The following is an 18,023-nucleotide window of genomic DNA, read 5'->3' as shown; positions in this document are numbered from 1 at the left end:
GTTCTTACCGGAATACAAAACTCGTTAAAAAGTATTGTGCGACAGATATCACTGGTGCTTTCGAAAAATTATCTGCCAATCTAGCTATTGAAGCGATTTATAGGCTAGGATGTTTTCATCGCCTTATCCGTCTTTTTCTGTATGTGATTAAATTTGTTTCTTGTATTAATTTTGCTATTTTTCTTTCGTATTTTACTCCACTTAACCTCTGTTCTTGTAAAATGGGTGATAAATAAATTATTATTATTATTATTACGTTTGAAGTGATCGAGCAGAGACGGCAAGCAAGACTACGCTGAGATATGACATTCTACAGACAGCTCAACAAATAGAGCGACTCTATGCTTCACAAGGACAAGAAAGACTTCATTGAAGGCAAAGCCGCTGAGCTCAAGCAAGCTGCCTAAAAGAAAGACACAACCATGAAAGAACACACCATGGCGTCCACAAGCCAGAAAGCACTGAATGGACAAACCATATTTGATCAGTCCCAATGTCTTGGTCTAATGAAGGAACACTTCGACATACTGCTCAACTGAGATATACCTGATTGCATTGACCCAGAGCTTGTTGTTGCTGCTGTAGAAAGTACCGCTGCCCCCAACGGTGAAGAATTTTTTCCTGAGGAGATCAGATCGGTCGTAAAGAAACTTAAGAACAATAAAGCAGCTGGCACTCGTGCCATCGCTTCTGAGCTACTCACAACAGGCGGCTCTGCAATAATAATCTGGGTGCAGATAGTGTTCAGCATAATCTGGGACACTGAAGCTATACCATCAGACTGGAAGAAAGGAATCCTTGTGCCAGTTTGTAAACGCAAGGGCAGCAAGACAGACTACAGCAACTACCGCTGTATCACCCTACTATCTGTTCCTGGAAAGCTGTTTGCGATGCTACTGCTGAAACGTGCAAAAAGTTTCCTACATGCTTTACGCCACCCCCAACAAGCCGTATTCATGCTAGGAAGACCGACAACTGAGCAGATTCGCACGGTTAGACAGATCGTTGAGAGGACAGTGGAATCCAACAAAAAAGCCTACATAGTTTTCACAGAATTTCGTTCTGCCTTTGACACTGTTGACAGACCGTCCCTTTGGCTAGTCCTGAAAGCTGCAGACCTACCCATAAAGATAGTCAGCCTATTCAAAGAACTTTACAGCAACACAGAAAGCACCGTCCTGGTTAACGGGAAGATTTCTTCTTCCTTCCCCATACAAAATGGAGTACGGCAAGGATGGACTGCTGCACCTGAGCTGTTTAACTGCGTCATGGACCACATCCTGAACAAGACACACCATGCCCGCCCTTTTGGCATCAGTTATGACGGAAGAACTCTGTCCGATGTTGTCTTCGCGGAGGATGTAGTTGTTCTTAGGGACAATCTCGACCAACTTATCATCTGCACTCGAGACATCCTTCTCCACAGCCTCTAGGTTTGGGCTGCAGTTCAACTGGAAGAAAACGAAGATCATGCCCATAGAAAGGACCACATCAGCACCACTGTCAACTGTTGAGATTAACGGCAAAGCTGTCGATGTGGTAAGGCAATTTATATATCTCGGATCAATTATATCCTAAAGTTGCACACTTGACGCCAAAATCTCAGCCAGATCAGCCAAGGCAAGCTCTGTGTTCGGACGAATCCTGAGAGCAGTCTTCCACAAACCGCAAATTAGCCGCCATACCGAAGCCCAAATTTACAATGCCACAGTCTCAAGCATCATGCTGTACTCATCTGAGACATGGCTGATAAACCAGACACAGCTAAGAAGGATCGATGCTGTACAGGCCAGACACCTGCGTTGAGTCAAAGGCTTCAAACGGTATGACAAGATCCGCAATACTAAGATCCTGAAGACTTTCAAGCTGGCGAACCTCTCTACACAAGTAGAAGCCCACTCTCTAAGGTGGTGCGGCCACCTACTCCGTCTCCTGCTAAATACCCCCACAAGGATCATCTAGGACTTCAATCCCTCGGAAAATGGCTGGAAACGCCCTCGAGGAAGGCCACGCACTAGATGGGGTGACGTAATAAACCAACACCTGCTCAATCGCAACATCAACCCAAATGAGGCCCCATCTTTAGCCCTGGACAGAGCTACTTGGGGAAGACTGACGGCGTTGTCAGCCAGTTCCCTCTGCGCTGGTGACCTTGCTGAGCAACAGCGTTAAGTCAAAGTAAGTCAAGGCTTAAGCATTACCATCAGAGCTAACATGAGAACTAGTTTGGCCTGGAGGACCATCACCAACTTCCAACTCTTTTTTATAGTTTGCATGAATACAGGAGTCACTTACTAATACTTTCTTTATAAATACAAAACTGTAGTGCAAAAAGTCTCAAAAAGTTTTAAGTTTGCTGTTGGCTCATATCCTACACGGTCTGGGTCGGCGAGTCCGATATCGAATACTCACCTCACGAGTGTAACCAACAATAAAGCTGGAAAAAAAAATATACCAACCCGCTGAAAGAAAAAACAGACAGTTCGAAATGTTGTGGTCCCTATTGCAAGAAAAGAAGTCCGTTTGTGTCTTGATTGGGATTATTAGACAAGTGTCAGACTTAGGAAGCCTTAGACCCCGTAAGCTAGGGTAAGAATGAAAAGAATACGGCTAATGCACTGAACATCGCCCTTTGTAATGATAGAATACTTCGAAACCAAGATTTCTTATTACCATTTGCTCTTAAAACAGACAGTTCAATTTTGAACGCAGTGAAAAATTTTGATTATGGCATTTCTGGCCAAAAATTTAAAATTAATACAGAAAATAACCCATTACAATGGTTGAATATAATGAAAATAGACAATTGACGTCTGGCAAGGTAGTCCCTTTGCCACCAGGAATATTTTGATTATGACATTTATGCCCATTATCGATTACGATGGTTTAATATAATGAAACTAGGCGATTGACGTCTGGCAAGGCAGTCTCTTTGCCACCAGGAATATTTTGATTATAACATTTATGGCCAAAATTTTAAATTAATACGGAACATAACCAATTACGATGGTTAAATAGGATGAAACTAGACAATTGACGTCTGACAAGGAGGCCCCTTTGACGCAAGGAATATTTTGATTATAACATTTATGGCCAAAATTTAAAATTAAAACGGAATATAACCCATTACAGTGGTTGAATATAATGAAACTAGACAATTGACGTTTGGCAAGGTAGTCCCTTTGCAGCCAGGAATATTTTGGTTATGACATTTATGGCCACAAATTTTAAATTAATACGGAACATAACCCATTACCATGGTTAAATATAATGAAACTAGACAATTGACGTCTGACAAGGAGGCCCGTTTGCCACCAGGGATGTGACTTCAAAATGAGAGCCAGACCCGGACAATGGGAATGCTGAAGATATGCCCTGATTATAATAACATAAATGATCGAAGAAAGTGGTTGGAGGTCTGTCCTATCTCTTATCTGAGGTAATCGACTTTGACGTTTGGCTGGGAGGAGTTACCTTTGGAGGCCAGATATGACAATCAGTCTCCTTAGACAGCAACTGATTGTGGCTTTACTATTACCTTACCAGGGCTTAGTCTTGCCCAAATGATAGTATTTGGGGGATGGTGTCTCCTATTACTAATCACTTCCTATTCCACCCAAACCTTTACCCAATAGCTCCATAAATAATAGGGGGAGACCAAGAGGAAGTCTTGTCACTATGTTAGTCCGACAATTATCAACTTATTAGCTTCTTCAAAACCCTGACCAGACTGCTTAACATGATGATTATGTAGCCTATTCTGATGGTCCGGAGCTAGAAACACGATGGGTTGGCTGTGGACTTTTAAACCAAGCTGGGCCCTGCAGAATTGGTAACGTGAACATAGGACACATATAGGAGCAGAAGAAGAGAAGATTTAGGAAATTTGATTTTGGATTTAGACTTTTGTTTATTTATGGTTTATTTTTGTGGTATCCTGACCAGTGTGACGGGATGAGGCACTTTTAATCTCATGAATGTAGTAAACAATCGACCTGTGACAAGATTAAATAAAAAAAACAAGTTTTTTAACTGAAAGTAAGGACCGACATTAAAACTTAAAACGAACAGAAATTACTTCGTATATGAAAGAGGCTGCTTCCTCATCAACGCCCCGCTCTTTACGCTAAAGTTTGACTTTGTCTCTCAATTCTTCTTTTTAAAACAGTAAAAAACATTAAAAAATAGTCAAAAACGTTCAGAAATTAACTAAAAAAAAACAAGTTTTTTTAACTGAAAGTAAGGAGCGACATTAAAACTTAAAACGAACAGAAATTACTTCGTATATGAAAGAGGCTGCTTCCTCATCAACGCCCCGCTCTTTACGCTAAAGTTTGACTTTGTCTCTCAATTCTTCTTTTTAAAACAGTAAAAAACTTTAGCGTAAAGAGCGGGGCGTTGATGAGGAAGCAGCCTCTTTCATATACGAAGTAATTTCTGTTCGTTTTAAGTTTTAATGTCGCTCCTTACTTTCAGTTAAAAAAACTTGTTTTTTTTATTTAATTTCTGAACGTTTTTGAATCAATGCATGTTTTGATTTTGGCTCTCCGCAGAGGAATAATTAAAACGAAATTTGCATTTTTTTTTTGGCTAAATGGCTTTCTCATAATTTTGATCGAATGATTTTGAGAAAAAAAGAGCGGGGGAGGAAGCCTAGTTTCCCTCCGATTTTTTGGTCAATTAAAAAGGCAGCTAGAACTTTTAATTTTTTACGAATATTTTTATTAGTAAAAGATTTACGTAACTTATAAATTAGCTTACGTAAAGAACTTTTGTATTCTCATATTTTTATTACATATATGAGGGGGTTCGCCCCCTTGTCAGATCCTTGCTCTTTACACTAAAGCTTAAATTTTGTCCCAATTCATTAAGAATGACCCCAGAATCACAAAAGCCGCAGAATAAATAGTTGAAATTACTAAAAATACTTTAACGTAAAGAGCGAGGTATTAGGAGGAGGTGAGCCCCTCAAATGGGTAATAATTTCTGTTTGTTTTAAGTTTTAATGCTGTTCCTTACTTCCAGCTGAAAGAACTTTTTCATATTTATTTTTTCATTGTGTTTTTAAATAATGCTAGTAAATCCTGCGCTCCATTCATGGAGATTTTCTTCCCCCATGACAAATTATCGATGGAAAGCTCCCCCAGCATATCCCACTCTTCTCAACCCCTCCCCCAACCAAAAAAACACTCCTGAAAACGCCTGTACACTTCCCAATAACCATTACTATATGTAAGCATTGGTCAAAGTTTGTAACTTGCTGCCCCTCCCATGGGGACTGTGGTGGAGTAAGTCGTCCCCAAAGACATAGTTATAAGGTTTTTCGACTACGCTGAATAAAATGGCTATCTCAGAATTTTGATCCGTTGACTTTGGTAAAATAATTAGCGTGGGAGGGGGCCTAGGTGCCCTCCAATTTTTTTGGTCACTTAACAAGGGCACTAGAACTTTTCATTTCCGTTAGAATGAGCCCTCTTGCAACATTCTAGGACAACTGGGTCGATACGATCACCCCTGGGGAAAAAAAAACAAAAAACAAAAAACAAAAAAACAAATAAACACGCTTCCGTGATCTGCCTTCTGGCAAAAAATGCAAAATTCCACATTTTTGTAGATAGGAGCTTGAAACTTCTGGGTTCTCTGATACGCTGAATCTGATGGCGTGATTTTCGTTAAGATTATATGACTTCTAGGGGGCGTTTCCCCCTATTTTCTAAAATAACGCAAATTTTCTCAGGCTCGTAACTTTTGATGGGTAAGACTAAACTTGATGAAACTTATATATTTAAAATCAGCATTAAAATGCGATTCTTTTGCTGTAGGTATTGGTATCAGAATTCCATTTTTTAGAGTTTTGGTTAATATTGAGCCGGGTCGCTCCTTACTACAGTTCGTTACCACGAACTGTTTGATGTATAAACTAACGAAGATAGAGGTTGATTTAGAAGGGGAGTCCATTTTCTCCAATTCTCTCCATAAGTTGTAGTTTTCAAAACTGTAATTTCCAGCAGTTTCTGTTTATCGAAACTTTTTCAAATAACAGGTTGTTTCAACAAGGAATTTTAATCTATTTAATGAATAGTCTGGAAGGAAAGCCATCACCGTTCTACTAATGTATCTGTACCAGTAAATTACTTTCCATAAAAATTAGTTTCTGAATATCTCTCAAGAATTTTTCTTAGACTGTTTTCTCCTGTTTTGTCGAGATTAAAAAAAAACGTCAGTAAATAGTCTTGAAATTAGAACTTTAGTTAAAAATAATATACGAGCAAATTCTACTACATGGATAATTCTACAAATTCTATATATATATCTATATATATATATATATATATATATATATATATATATATATATATATATATATATATATATATATATATATATATATATATATACGTATATATATATATATATATATATATATATATATATATATATATATATATATATATATATATATATATATATATATTTATATATACATATATAACGCAACAAAAAGTGTGAGTATGAAAGAAGTTGAATGTTGACAGACTTCATATTTGTCAGAAAGATTCCAAAAGTATATTTAACCTTTTAAATAGAAAATAACTTAAAAGCACCCATGGACTTAGAAAATCATGCTGGATTTCCTTAGTTTTCCTAGAGCTATTTATTGAACTGGCTCATGTACATTAACAGCGTGTTCTTTTACTTTTTCTTTAAACAATTTTTCAAGAGTTAAGGCTAGCAGTTTTCAGCCTGAAATAGACATCATTTGTTTTTAGGTGTTTTAAATATTGTTTCTTTATTTGTGTTTGGTCTTTTCTGGAAGCAGCTTACATGAACCAAAACGTGATTCATGTAATCAGAATGCTTAATAATCCATACGAATGAAAGTCTAAAATTTCGTCAAAATTTAATTTAGGCAACAAAAACCAAATGATACTGCATCAGTTTTCAATCTTGGATCGTGGCAATCTTACAAAATTCCCTAATGGCTGCACGACATTTATAAGCTGCTCAAAGTATTTCTTTTGCAATTTATATATTTTTTTTGTATATATTAATGCTACTTCTACTGCTAACACCTCACTACAGCACCAGCCACCAAAATTCCACAAGCTGCTCCTCCATCCTAATCTATTCAAAACTTCCCTCCTTACATCCTTCCACTGTTTTCCGTTTTCTCAAGTCCTTTCTTGCGACCTCTTCCTATCTCATTCAGGGAAAACTTGATTTTAGTTTGGTCCAGGTTGTTGGCCGAAAAGGACGATCTTTGGCAATCTGCCATCCTTAATCTATATAATCTGTCCTAGCCTCCTAGCCCTTTCTCTCATTATAGTCCTAGAAAACAAGATAGAACCACATTTTTCATCCAAATTACTGTTTCAAATACAATTAGTCAGGCAGGTGCCCCAAAGGAATCCGTAGATAATTCCTATGGAAATTGTCTAACAAATACATCTCCGTGTTTCTAAGTGCCCACCTTTAACAACCGTATTTGACCATTGTCATTACAGTAGCTGCCAATATTCTAATCTTGGTATGTATACTCATCTTTCCATTTTTTCAATCTTTGTATCTTCATCTACTTCTACTGTTCCATGATAAAAAAAAACATACTATTTTGCAATTATTTTGAAAACTTTAAAAATCCAGTTGCTAGGTTTTGGCAGAGTACAGTCAAAGTGTTGTAAAGAAAAGACTGGTTAATTTAAAAAAAAAAAAAAAACATACAGCATGCCAGCCGTAAAGATAATCGGTAGATGGCATAGGGGAAAGGCTTGAGTTTCAACTTTTTTCAGATTTCCAAATGTCTTCACATTTTATTTGGATTATAGTCAGCAGAATTTCTTACCGAAAACAGCTCTCCAAAAGGAATTGCAGCTGTCCCATCCTCATATCTTTCCCCGTACTGGTAAATTGTTTCGCACAAAAAGATAATCTCTGTTTGAATGTGACGTTCTGCAGCTAGACCTCTCTTCTCAGTTAAGGATCCCGCGGGGGGCCTACAGAACGAAAACATAAAGATAATTCAATTTTACAAGAACGATTGTAATTGATTTGCTCATTGACAGACAAATCAGCAGTATTTTTGCTGCAATTTATTTGTATTTCCTCTAATATATAAATCCAAAGTAAGCTGAACAATCACAGCTAGGATTGCTAATCATGGGTTTTTTAAGCCAGGTCAGGGTTCTTCTTATTTACCCTTCTAAATTTCGGTCTTATTACTTTGGATTTACATGTAATTTTTAGTTCTAAAGAATTTCTTTTTTTATAAACACAGCTGATAAATTTGTTATAATTTTCTAATTAGGCAAAATTGTTACCCTTGTGTTATGTCTCTGAAACAAACTGATAGATTCAACATAGGGTAATTTTTTTCAACCATTGGGCTACCATTACGCTGAACAACGTTTGTATCAACAGCTATCTGAGACACTTTTCAAGCGGTTAATGATGGCTCTTTCCATCTTTATGACCTATTATACATTCAAAACTTTACTTATAGCAAAAAAAAAAAAAAAAAAAAAAAAATAAGAGCTCTAACCTAAATCATTAAAACTTCCCAGAAGCCAACGTTTCAACTTCCTCTTCGACCCAAAGAACATAGGAAACTATAAGAGTGGAAACTTCGGCGATTTAACATGGAAAGATAGGAGTTGAAAACTGCTAGCGCTAGACGCAGTGTAGTGGCTGGCGAAATCATTAAAATGTCTCTAAATAAGTAGAAAAAATTCAAGTCGAACTGGATAATTGGTAAAGGCCTGACCAAATAGTATTGAAAATTCATAGTTTCCCATTCTCCTTGGGCCTGATCTGTATATTTATATAACTTAAAGCTGAATTATCTATGTAAGTCTTAAAAATCAAGTATTTGGCTATTTAGGGTAGGCTAGTCTACTGTTTAAAAGACATATATAAGGCCTAGCCTGTTTGTCTCATGGCTAATCAATTAGGCTTAAAAAATGGCAAATTTTGCCAGACGCTAGATGGCGCTGGTGTTTTTTTTACACTATCGCCAGTTTCCACTCTTATGAGTTACCAATACTCTTTGCTTCAACCTATATTGATATTAAATAAAAAAACTAGTTTTTTAAACTGAAAGTAAGGAGCGATATTAAAACTTAAAACGGACAGAAATTACTCCGTATATGAAATGGGTTGTCCTCTCCGCAATTCCTCGATTTTTACGCTAAAGTTTTTAATTGTTTTAAAAAGTAGAATAGTGGCAAAGAATCAAACTTTAGCGTAAAGAGCAAGGGATTGCGGAGGGGACAACCCATTTTATATACGGAGTAATTTCTGTCCGTTTTAAGTTTTAATATCGCTCCTTACTTTCAGTTTAAAAAACTAGTTTTTTTTATTTAATTTCTGAACGTTTTTGAATTAATGCATTTTTGATTTTTGCTCTCCGCACATTAATTAGTAAAATGAAATTTGCATATTCATTTTTTTTTGGCTAAACGGCTTTCTCTTAGTTTGATCAGACGATTTTGAGAAATAAGGGGTGGGGAAGGAGGCCTAGTTGCCCTCCAATTTTTCGGTTACTTAAAAAGACAACTAGAACTTTTAATTTTTAACGAAAGTTTTTATTAGTAAAAAATATACGTAACATAAGAATTAACTTACATAACAAACTTTTATGCTCTTATATTTTTTATTATGTATATGAGGGGGTTTGTCCCCTCGTTAATACCTCGCCTTTTACACTAAATCTTAAGCTTTGTCCCAATTCTTTAAGAATGAACCCTGAATAAGAAAGGCCGTGGAATAAATAGTTGAAATTACTAAAAACACTTAGCATAAAGAGCAAGGTATTTATCTCCTCCTAAATACCTCGCTCTTTATGCTAAAGTATTTTTAGAACCCCTCATATGCGTAATAATATCTGTTAGTTTTAAGTTTTAATGCTACTCTTTACTTTCAGTTGAAAAACTTTTTCGTGTTTATATTTTCATTGTTTTTTTTTATAGTAATGCTAGAAAATCCCACGCCTTTTTCATTGAGCTTCTTTTCCCCCATGACATGTTCCTCCAAGAGAAGATCCTTCCACAGCCTCCTCCCCTCAACCCCACCCCAAACCAAAAAAATCCCCCTGAAAACGTCTGTACACTTCCCAATAACCATTACTGTATGTAAATACTGGACAAAGTTTGTAACTTGCAGCCCCTCCCCCAGGGACTGTGGGGGAGTGAGTCATTCCAGAGACATAGTTAATATGGTTTTCTACTATGCGGAACAAAATGGCTATCTCAAAATTTGGATCCGTTGACTTTGGGAAAAAAATGAGCGTGGGAGGGGGCCTAGGTGCCCTCCAATTTTTTTGGTCACTTAAAGGGAACTAGAACTTTTCATTTCCATTATAATGAGCCCTCTTATGAGATTCTAGGACCACTTGGTCGATACGATGACCCCTGGGGAAAAAAACAACAAATAAACACGCAACCGTGATATGTCTTCTGGCAAAAAACACGAAATTCCACATTTTTGTAGATAGGAGCTTGAAATTTTTGCTATAGGGTTTTCTTATACGCTGAAAACGATAGTGCGATTTTCGTTAAGACTCTATGACTTTTAGGGGGTGTTTTCCCTATTTTCCAAAATAAGGCAAATTTTCTCAGGCTCGTTAATTTTTGATGGGTGAGACTAAACTTGATGAAACTTATATATTCAAAATCAGTATTAAAATGCGATTCGTAACTTTTTCGTAACTTTTGATGACAAAGATTAAATTTGATGAAACTTATATATCTAGAATAAGCATGAAAATTCGATTCTTTTGATGTATCTTTTAGCATAAAAATTCCGTTTTTTAGAGTTTCGTTTACTATTGAGCCGGGTCGCTCCTTACTACAGTTCGTTACCACGAACTATTTGATATTACTGTCAATGTCGTCAATATCTTGTTAAAAATCGGTAGAAAAAGATTAATAAATAAGATCTCTAACCTAGGTCATTGTAACTTCCCAGACAACCTTCAACCTTTATTGATATCTAAACTTCAGTTATTGTAGTTTTTTGGATGTAATTTGATGATATTTAGTTTACAAGACGATCAACCTATAAATTGCTTATATACACATCAGTGGTTCTCAACCTTTTCTGGTACTTGTGTATTGTCCCGAACACATTCAAGAAGTTTGCTTTGTTTGATCCGAGTAAAACCGGTTTATCGCATTCGGTTGTAATTAGCTTATACTTTCATGAAATAAACTACTGTAATTAAATATTCAATATATAGAGGTGATTAGGCTAGGTTATGTTAGGTATTCAATACAATGCGTACTGGGCTGCCTGATTTCCATAATTCTTTGTTGTAGTTTCCATAATTTGGTTGCTACAGTATTATATTTTCATCAAACTACAGTATTAATATTTCATCAAAATTTAACCTAAATTCACTCCTTGAGTGTGTTCAGAATAATACATAGCAACTCTTTTCTTATTAACTGGTTTTACCCCTCCTATCCGTTTAACCCCTCCTATCCGTAATATCTGACAAGTAACACATAAAATATAGGATTTAGGCATCCTGTATTTGTTTTACAAGGAAATCAACCTAAATTGCTCCGTATAAATTGATCCATAGATCAGTGGTTCTGAACCTTTTCTTAATCGAAACTCGCTTTAGATTTTTGGAAGTTATTCACTACCCCTCTTTCTTATCCGCAATAACTAATAAGTAAAATATTAAATAAAGGATTTTCCAATGTATATTAGGGTCCATCAAAAGTTGTGATGTTCTTCAGACTCATCAAAAGTAGAAAAGTTCTTATTTAGTTTTAATTATTAATGGTAATTACAGTAATTTATTTTTACCTGCCTTACAAAAGAAATCTAGAGGATTAAATAAGTGAATAAAGAAAAAAAATGAGCATAATAAACATGGGTGCAGCTCAAAGGGGAATCAATAATGCGTTCACTACGCTTTTGTATTCTTATCAGTAATTCATCTATTTTCTCTGTAATATCAAAAGTTTATTTTCATAGTAACGCAAATATTCCAAGTCCAAGGAAAACTTGCATTGTCTGAAGAACACTGCAATATATTATGGGCAGATTAGATTTTGGGATAGATTATAGGGATCAGACAATCCATGTTTATTTGTTTTTTTTTTGTTTTTTTTTTTCAGCAAAGCACAAATTAAAGTTCTGATCTTGAAAAGGCATGGGGGTTATCAGCCTTACTAATATTAATTTCTGCTCGTTTTGAGTTGGACTCGGCTATTTGTTGTAATTTCTGTTTGTTTTGAGTTTCATTTATTGATTGATAGTAGTTTATGGTAGTTTCAGACTTGGACGATTATTTGATTATTTGACTATATATTATGGGGGGAGGGTAGGCTTGTTAAAAACAAAACTTGTTAAAGGTTGTAAACTTTGTTTACAATGGGAAGGGTAGGCTTGTAAACTTCGTTTAGGTGTTTGTTCTTGCTATTTAATACTTCTCTACTGCCCACCGACTTCCTCATATATAAATCCTTTGATCTTTTGAAGGAGCAGCTTGAGAAGTTGCCAGTAAATCTCCTGTATTTTCTTGTGGGTGTTCTAAATGTTGACCTGATTAAAATAAATGCAAAGAGCAACCGACTATGGAATATTTTCTTGTCATATTGGTTACTTCCATCAATCAACATACCTACGAGGGTCACGGATCTGCGAAATGTTTTGGTAATGCATTCTAAAGTTAACCCTGATTCCCTCCGTGCTGTTGTTAGTGACACTCCTGACTATTTTGGCGTATTTTCTAGACATGCCAATCCTCTAGGAAATAGTCGTAGGTTAAAGAATGAGTTTTCTTTGCATTATGTAAATAAAACAATTCTCTTGCGTTGTAAGAATGTTTTATCTCAAATTAATTGTAATAACGTTTTATCAATTGCATCTAATAATGAAGAAGGTTTAATTTGTTTTACCAGATTATCCAAAGTGAATTGGAAAAGCATTGTCAAAGGAAAAAAGGATGGCGGAAGACAACCCCAAAGAAGCCATAGTTTACTGCAGACCTTCTTGAATTGATGCATATTAGACACCAGCTTTACAGAAAAAAATCAATCATAAATGCGATTTAAATGATATAAGATATTATAACTATCACAATGCTCTGAATCGATTATTAAGAAAAGCCAGAAGAGAATTTTACTCCAGGAAGTTTGAGGAGGTATCGGAACATCCGGCAAAAACTTGGCGCATGATCTAAGAAGTACTTCAGCAGCCAACGAAAATGATTCCACTTGAAATAGTTCACTAGGAAAATGAAATGCCAAAAAGTGGTGAAGATGTCTTGCAGTGTTCGGAAATTACTTCTTAGCGGTTGGAAAGCGTGTTGCTGAAGGAATGTGTCCGATATTGCATGATCCAAGCATTTTTGACTACAATAGTTATTTTGAATCTAAGGGTTTAATATATTTACCATGTGTATCATTAAGTAAAATGAAACAGGTAATCTACAAAATGAAAACTAATGCCTCTGGCAGTGATGTCATGTTGTTAGGAGTGTTTGAGTTTATTTTGCTACTAATCAGAGGCCAATTTTGTCCCGGTTTAATTCTGCAATAAAAGAGGGTTTCTTCCCGTCTTGTTTTAAAGTAGCTCGTGACTCCTGTTCATAAAGATGGTGAGACGAATAATTTAGAGATAATAGGCCAATTTCTGTTCTTCCTGAGCTATCACGTGTTTTGGAGAAGTGCTCTTTATTAGAATTACGTAATTTCAAACTCAGAGGTGGGCCCCACAATTAATGACAAAGAACTAACAAACATTTCTGAAAAATTGGATGTAGCAGTTATAAGATCCGTATTAAAATCACGAAAAAATATTAGCACCATGTTTTCTGAATCAGCTGTAACAAAAAATCATCACCATCAACGAATTTAAATTCGTATTTCTTAGAAACCTCTAAGACAATGCCATGAAAAGGCCGACCTAGGGTGCATCTAGCGAGGATGAGTAAGTGAGTAAGTAGCATCTAGGTGAGTAAGAGCTGTCGAAAGTTTCAATCTTCTCGAATCATAAGAACTTAGAAAATGTCTGACAATGCAATATATATCGAATACAACAAAAGTAAACTGTAGAATTTTTCACTTGTCTCTTGTTCCATTCACATTCTAATAAAAAACATTAGCCCTCACAGAATCTTAGGTTGCTAGCCCCTCACCTTTATTAGCTTATCATTTCGACCTCCCAATGCTTGTTTGTCAGCTCATTAGAATAAAAGCTGGAGCCTATATTGCTATGACCACGGGCTACCAACACAGTTGCCGCACTTGGTGCTTAGCTCACAGCTAAAGATTCTTGGGGCTATTTCTATGCTCACCAGCATATTTATTATGCTTCAATTAGCTAGTGCAGCTACAAGCTATATGGTCAAAGCCTTGGCGTTTTAAATATTATTTTTGTAACTTCAAGGGCTTGGAAACTCAGGAAGGTCAATATTTTTTTTTAATACCAAATTAATATGCCACAATAACATCTTCTTTTGACCACGGACTAATCACTGAGCAAAATGTCTGGCAGAAACAACAATTTTGACTAGGCTCAGAATGTTTGATGCATCTGAATCTCTAACAATGCTTATAACCCTCAACAAATCTTTTTAACTAGCCTCAAACGAGCCTCAGTTGTATAGCCTCAGTTGTATTCCAGAGTTCAAAGTGTCATCTAAACCGGATACTGCTTGGGCATTATTAATTCAGTAAGTTTTATGTGAAGACAACACAAAATTTCGCAACAGGGATTATAGTGAAGTATAATCCCTACTTATACTTACTGACCTACATGTTGAAGATATTGCACGGACATTATCTCACACTGAAAATAACGAATTCAATTACTTTGTAAAGGATTATTTGAAACTAATTTAATAGGATGTTACAGCTGGTTGACAGCATGGTGAGTAACAAACTGATTTGATTTAGGACTTCGGCTAATTGTCCATATTTGTTGGTTATACCATTATGATGGAATATGTACATTCGTCGGTGTTGAATTTCGTGCAATCTAATCAAACAGTTCGTGGTAACGAACTGTAGTAAGGAGCGACCCGGCTCAATAGTAACCAAAACTCTAAAAAATGGAATTTTGATACCAATAGCTACATCAAAAGAATCGCATTTTAATGCTCATTTTAAATATATAAGTTTCATGAAGTTTAGTCTTATCCATCAAAAGTTATGAGCCTGAAATTTGCCTTATTTTAGAAAATAGGGGAAACACCCCCTAAAAGTCATAGAATCTTAACGAAAATCACACGATCAGATTCAGCGTATCAGAGAACCCTGTTATAGAAGTTTCAAGCTCCTATCTACAAAAATGTGGAATTTTGTATGTTTCTATGTATAAGAAACATAGACCTTGACTTCCATCGAAGTTAGACAGAGCCTTGCAATAAAAACTAATCTCACTCCAGTCTAATTCACTAGTGATTTCCAAAAAAAATCCATCGCAACTCCTTTGGGGGTCGTGTAAAAAATGCGTTCTTTTGGTAGGGTCTGTTGGTGTTACCTTAGATTATAGTGTTATCTAATATTTGCAAAGCAAATGTATACTGTATACTATATTTGTTTGTATTTTGACTTTATATCAGCCATATTTTAGAAGACAGTACACATTTATCAAAATACATATTAAGACAGTAAAGCTCTTATGAAATAAAAAATGACGCTACAAAAACAGGAAAATCTCTGAAGAAAAACTCAGGTAAATGAACAAAGAATGTTAACAAATTAAGTAGATCGAAACCCCCTTTATACTAATTTGCAAAGCAAATCATTTGATAGAAAAAAAACAGGTTCTGCAGGCATTTTATTATGGAAAAAATTTGGATTGCATACGACACCATACCTCATCCAACATATTTTTCAAAGTATAAAAGAAAAAAAGTATTATCCCTTGCCACTTTCTTTAATTCGGCTTTTTACAATCCATTGAAGCTTATGTTTATTTGTTTCTCAGCTTGCTGATTACCAGCATAAGGCTAATATTGCAACATAAAATTCAAAAATCCAAACATGTTAAATGTGTATATATATATATATATATATATATATATATATATATATATATATATATATATATATATATATATATATATATATATATATATATATATGTATATATATATATATCAAAAATAATGTTTCTCTTCGATAGAAAAGACACAAATGGTAAAAGAAATACAGGGCACTGACCCCTACAAAGGCTCCATAGACTGTAAAGGAGGAAGACGCATGCACTATTAAAACGCTAACTGATAAACATTAATTAGAAATAATGGATTAATAAGAAAGAAAGAGAGAGGGAGAGAATTTGACTTTAGTTAACACTTTGAACGATGTTTGCTTTAATTTTGCATCTTTTTTCAATTCCATTTTCCTTATAAAATAATCTACATCCTTGCTATAAACTTAACGTCCTTTGAGTTTGTATTGTGTACATGTCTCCCGAATGCTTGATTTTCACTCAATTTAGTATTCATAAAGTTTTGAGTTTACTGATTACAAATTTGAGGCTATTACTACGTTAAAACTTTGGTTGAGAAGAATGCAGGTCATAGACCTGGCTCTATGTTTTTCAAGTCTGTTTTTATTAATTTTCCATTTTATTCCTAAATTCTTGGCACCACGCGTATTCAAATATCTGATTTACCGCTAGTCTTTTACCTCACTACATCAAATATTTTAATTAACTGTAGACTCACCTTGTAAAGGACTAGAGAGAAAAACTATAAGAGATAACGGCCTAGGAAAGTCACTTCTAATCGAAGTGCAACATCGAATGAAGCTATTCTTCAAGTACTCTGATCTTGGTATCTCAAGCTCTAGACAAGGGGGGGGGGGATTTTTATGCTTATAGAAAACAGTCATTGACGCTAGATGAAACATATAAATTACATTATTTGGAAAATTTACCTTCCATATGTGGGATCTGATTTATCTGCTACAGCTCCCTTCAGTTTTCTAAGCTCCCACTCAGATGAAAAAGGATTTGACTGTTGCTTTTCTTTTGTCTGTTGCACTTTTGCATTGTATTGTGCTACTCGGTCCAGAAGGCCGTTAGTTCGTGGCCTTAAACTCTGAAATTAAGGAATTTCAGTTATTTGAGAATGTGAGAGAGGAACTTAATATAAAGTGGATATGGTATACTTAAACACACTCTTCCAGAGTTATGAGATGCAAATAATCAGGTAATTAATCCATATTGTTTTAAGTAGCAATCCTCCTAACCTCCGACGTCACTTACATATCGTGAAACGATAAGGATAAGTAATCAGGCTTGTGGGATAAACAATCTTGAATGCTCAAGGAGACGGCATGGAACTGAAGTCTGTTGGATGAAAAAGGATCCCATTGGATACCACTCAGACGAAAAGGATTTGACTGTTACTTTTCTTTTGTGTCTTGCGCTTTTGCATTTTATTGTACTACTCGGTCCAGAAGGTCGTTAGTTCGTGGCCTTAAACTCTGAAATTAAGGAATTAATTGCATACCAAAAATATTTGGAAAGAACAAAAGGAATGGGTAAATATATTACTGTTCACATTAATGACTTACTTATAAAAGTGAACATACCACTCGATACTTCTTCTTATGCTCTTTACGAATAAAATAATCGATTCTATCACAAATTCAAATTTAAGAACTTTTTGAGCTCTTAAAAATTACGAATTTTCAATTAAAGTATGAGTTATCGGTCATTCTCCGACAAAATATTACTACGTTTTTTTAGCGCCGTTCTCTCGGTCGTTTTAGAAGAAATAATCCATTTTCTCGGCACCAAAATTGTTTATAATGAGACTAGTTTTGGTTAGGTCAAAAACTGCTTAAGTTAGAATTTGCGATAGAAGCCATTATTATATTCGTAAAGAGCATAAGAAAAGACATCGAACGATAGATTCACTTTATCGGTAAGTCAATAATATGAACAGTCATATATTTACCAAGGATTGAATTTTTTGATAGTACACAACCTCCTCTAAAAGGAAAATTATGATTTTTAGATTTCTGTAGACTTTTTCTATTTGGTTAAGGACT

General features: G+C 35.4%; 1 protein-coding gene across 1 annotated transcript in view; it reads right to left on the bottom strand.

Moving 5' to 3' along the window:
• LOC136035960 (actin-binding Rho-activating protein-like) overlaps positions 1-18,023 on the bottom strand; it is a 49,729-nt gene that overhangs the window by 12,762 nt on the left and 18,944 nt on the right. Inside the window, exons 2-3 of the mRNA XM_065717845.1 lie at positions 16,902-17,065; positions 7,844-7,994 (exon numbers count right to left, since the gene is read on the bottom strand). Coding sequence (XP_065573917.1) covers positions 7,844-7,994; positions 16,902-17,065 — 315 coding nt within the window. The remainder of the gene's footprint in view (positions 1-7,843; positions 7,995-16,901; positions 17,066-18,023) is intronic.

The sequence above is a fragment of the Artemia franciscana genome, chromosome 15 (genome assembly GCF_032884065.1).
Source record: "Artemia franciscana chromosome 15, ASM3288406v1, whole genome shotgun sequence".
Lineage (NCBI taxonomy): Eukaryota > Metazoa > Arthropoda > Branchiopoda > Anostraca > Artemiidae > Artemia > Artemia franciscana.
The sequence above is the reverse complement of the archived record's forward strand: the minus strand, read 5'-3'. Positions and strand labels throughout refer to the sequence as shown.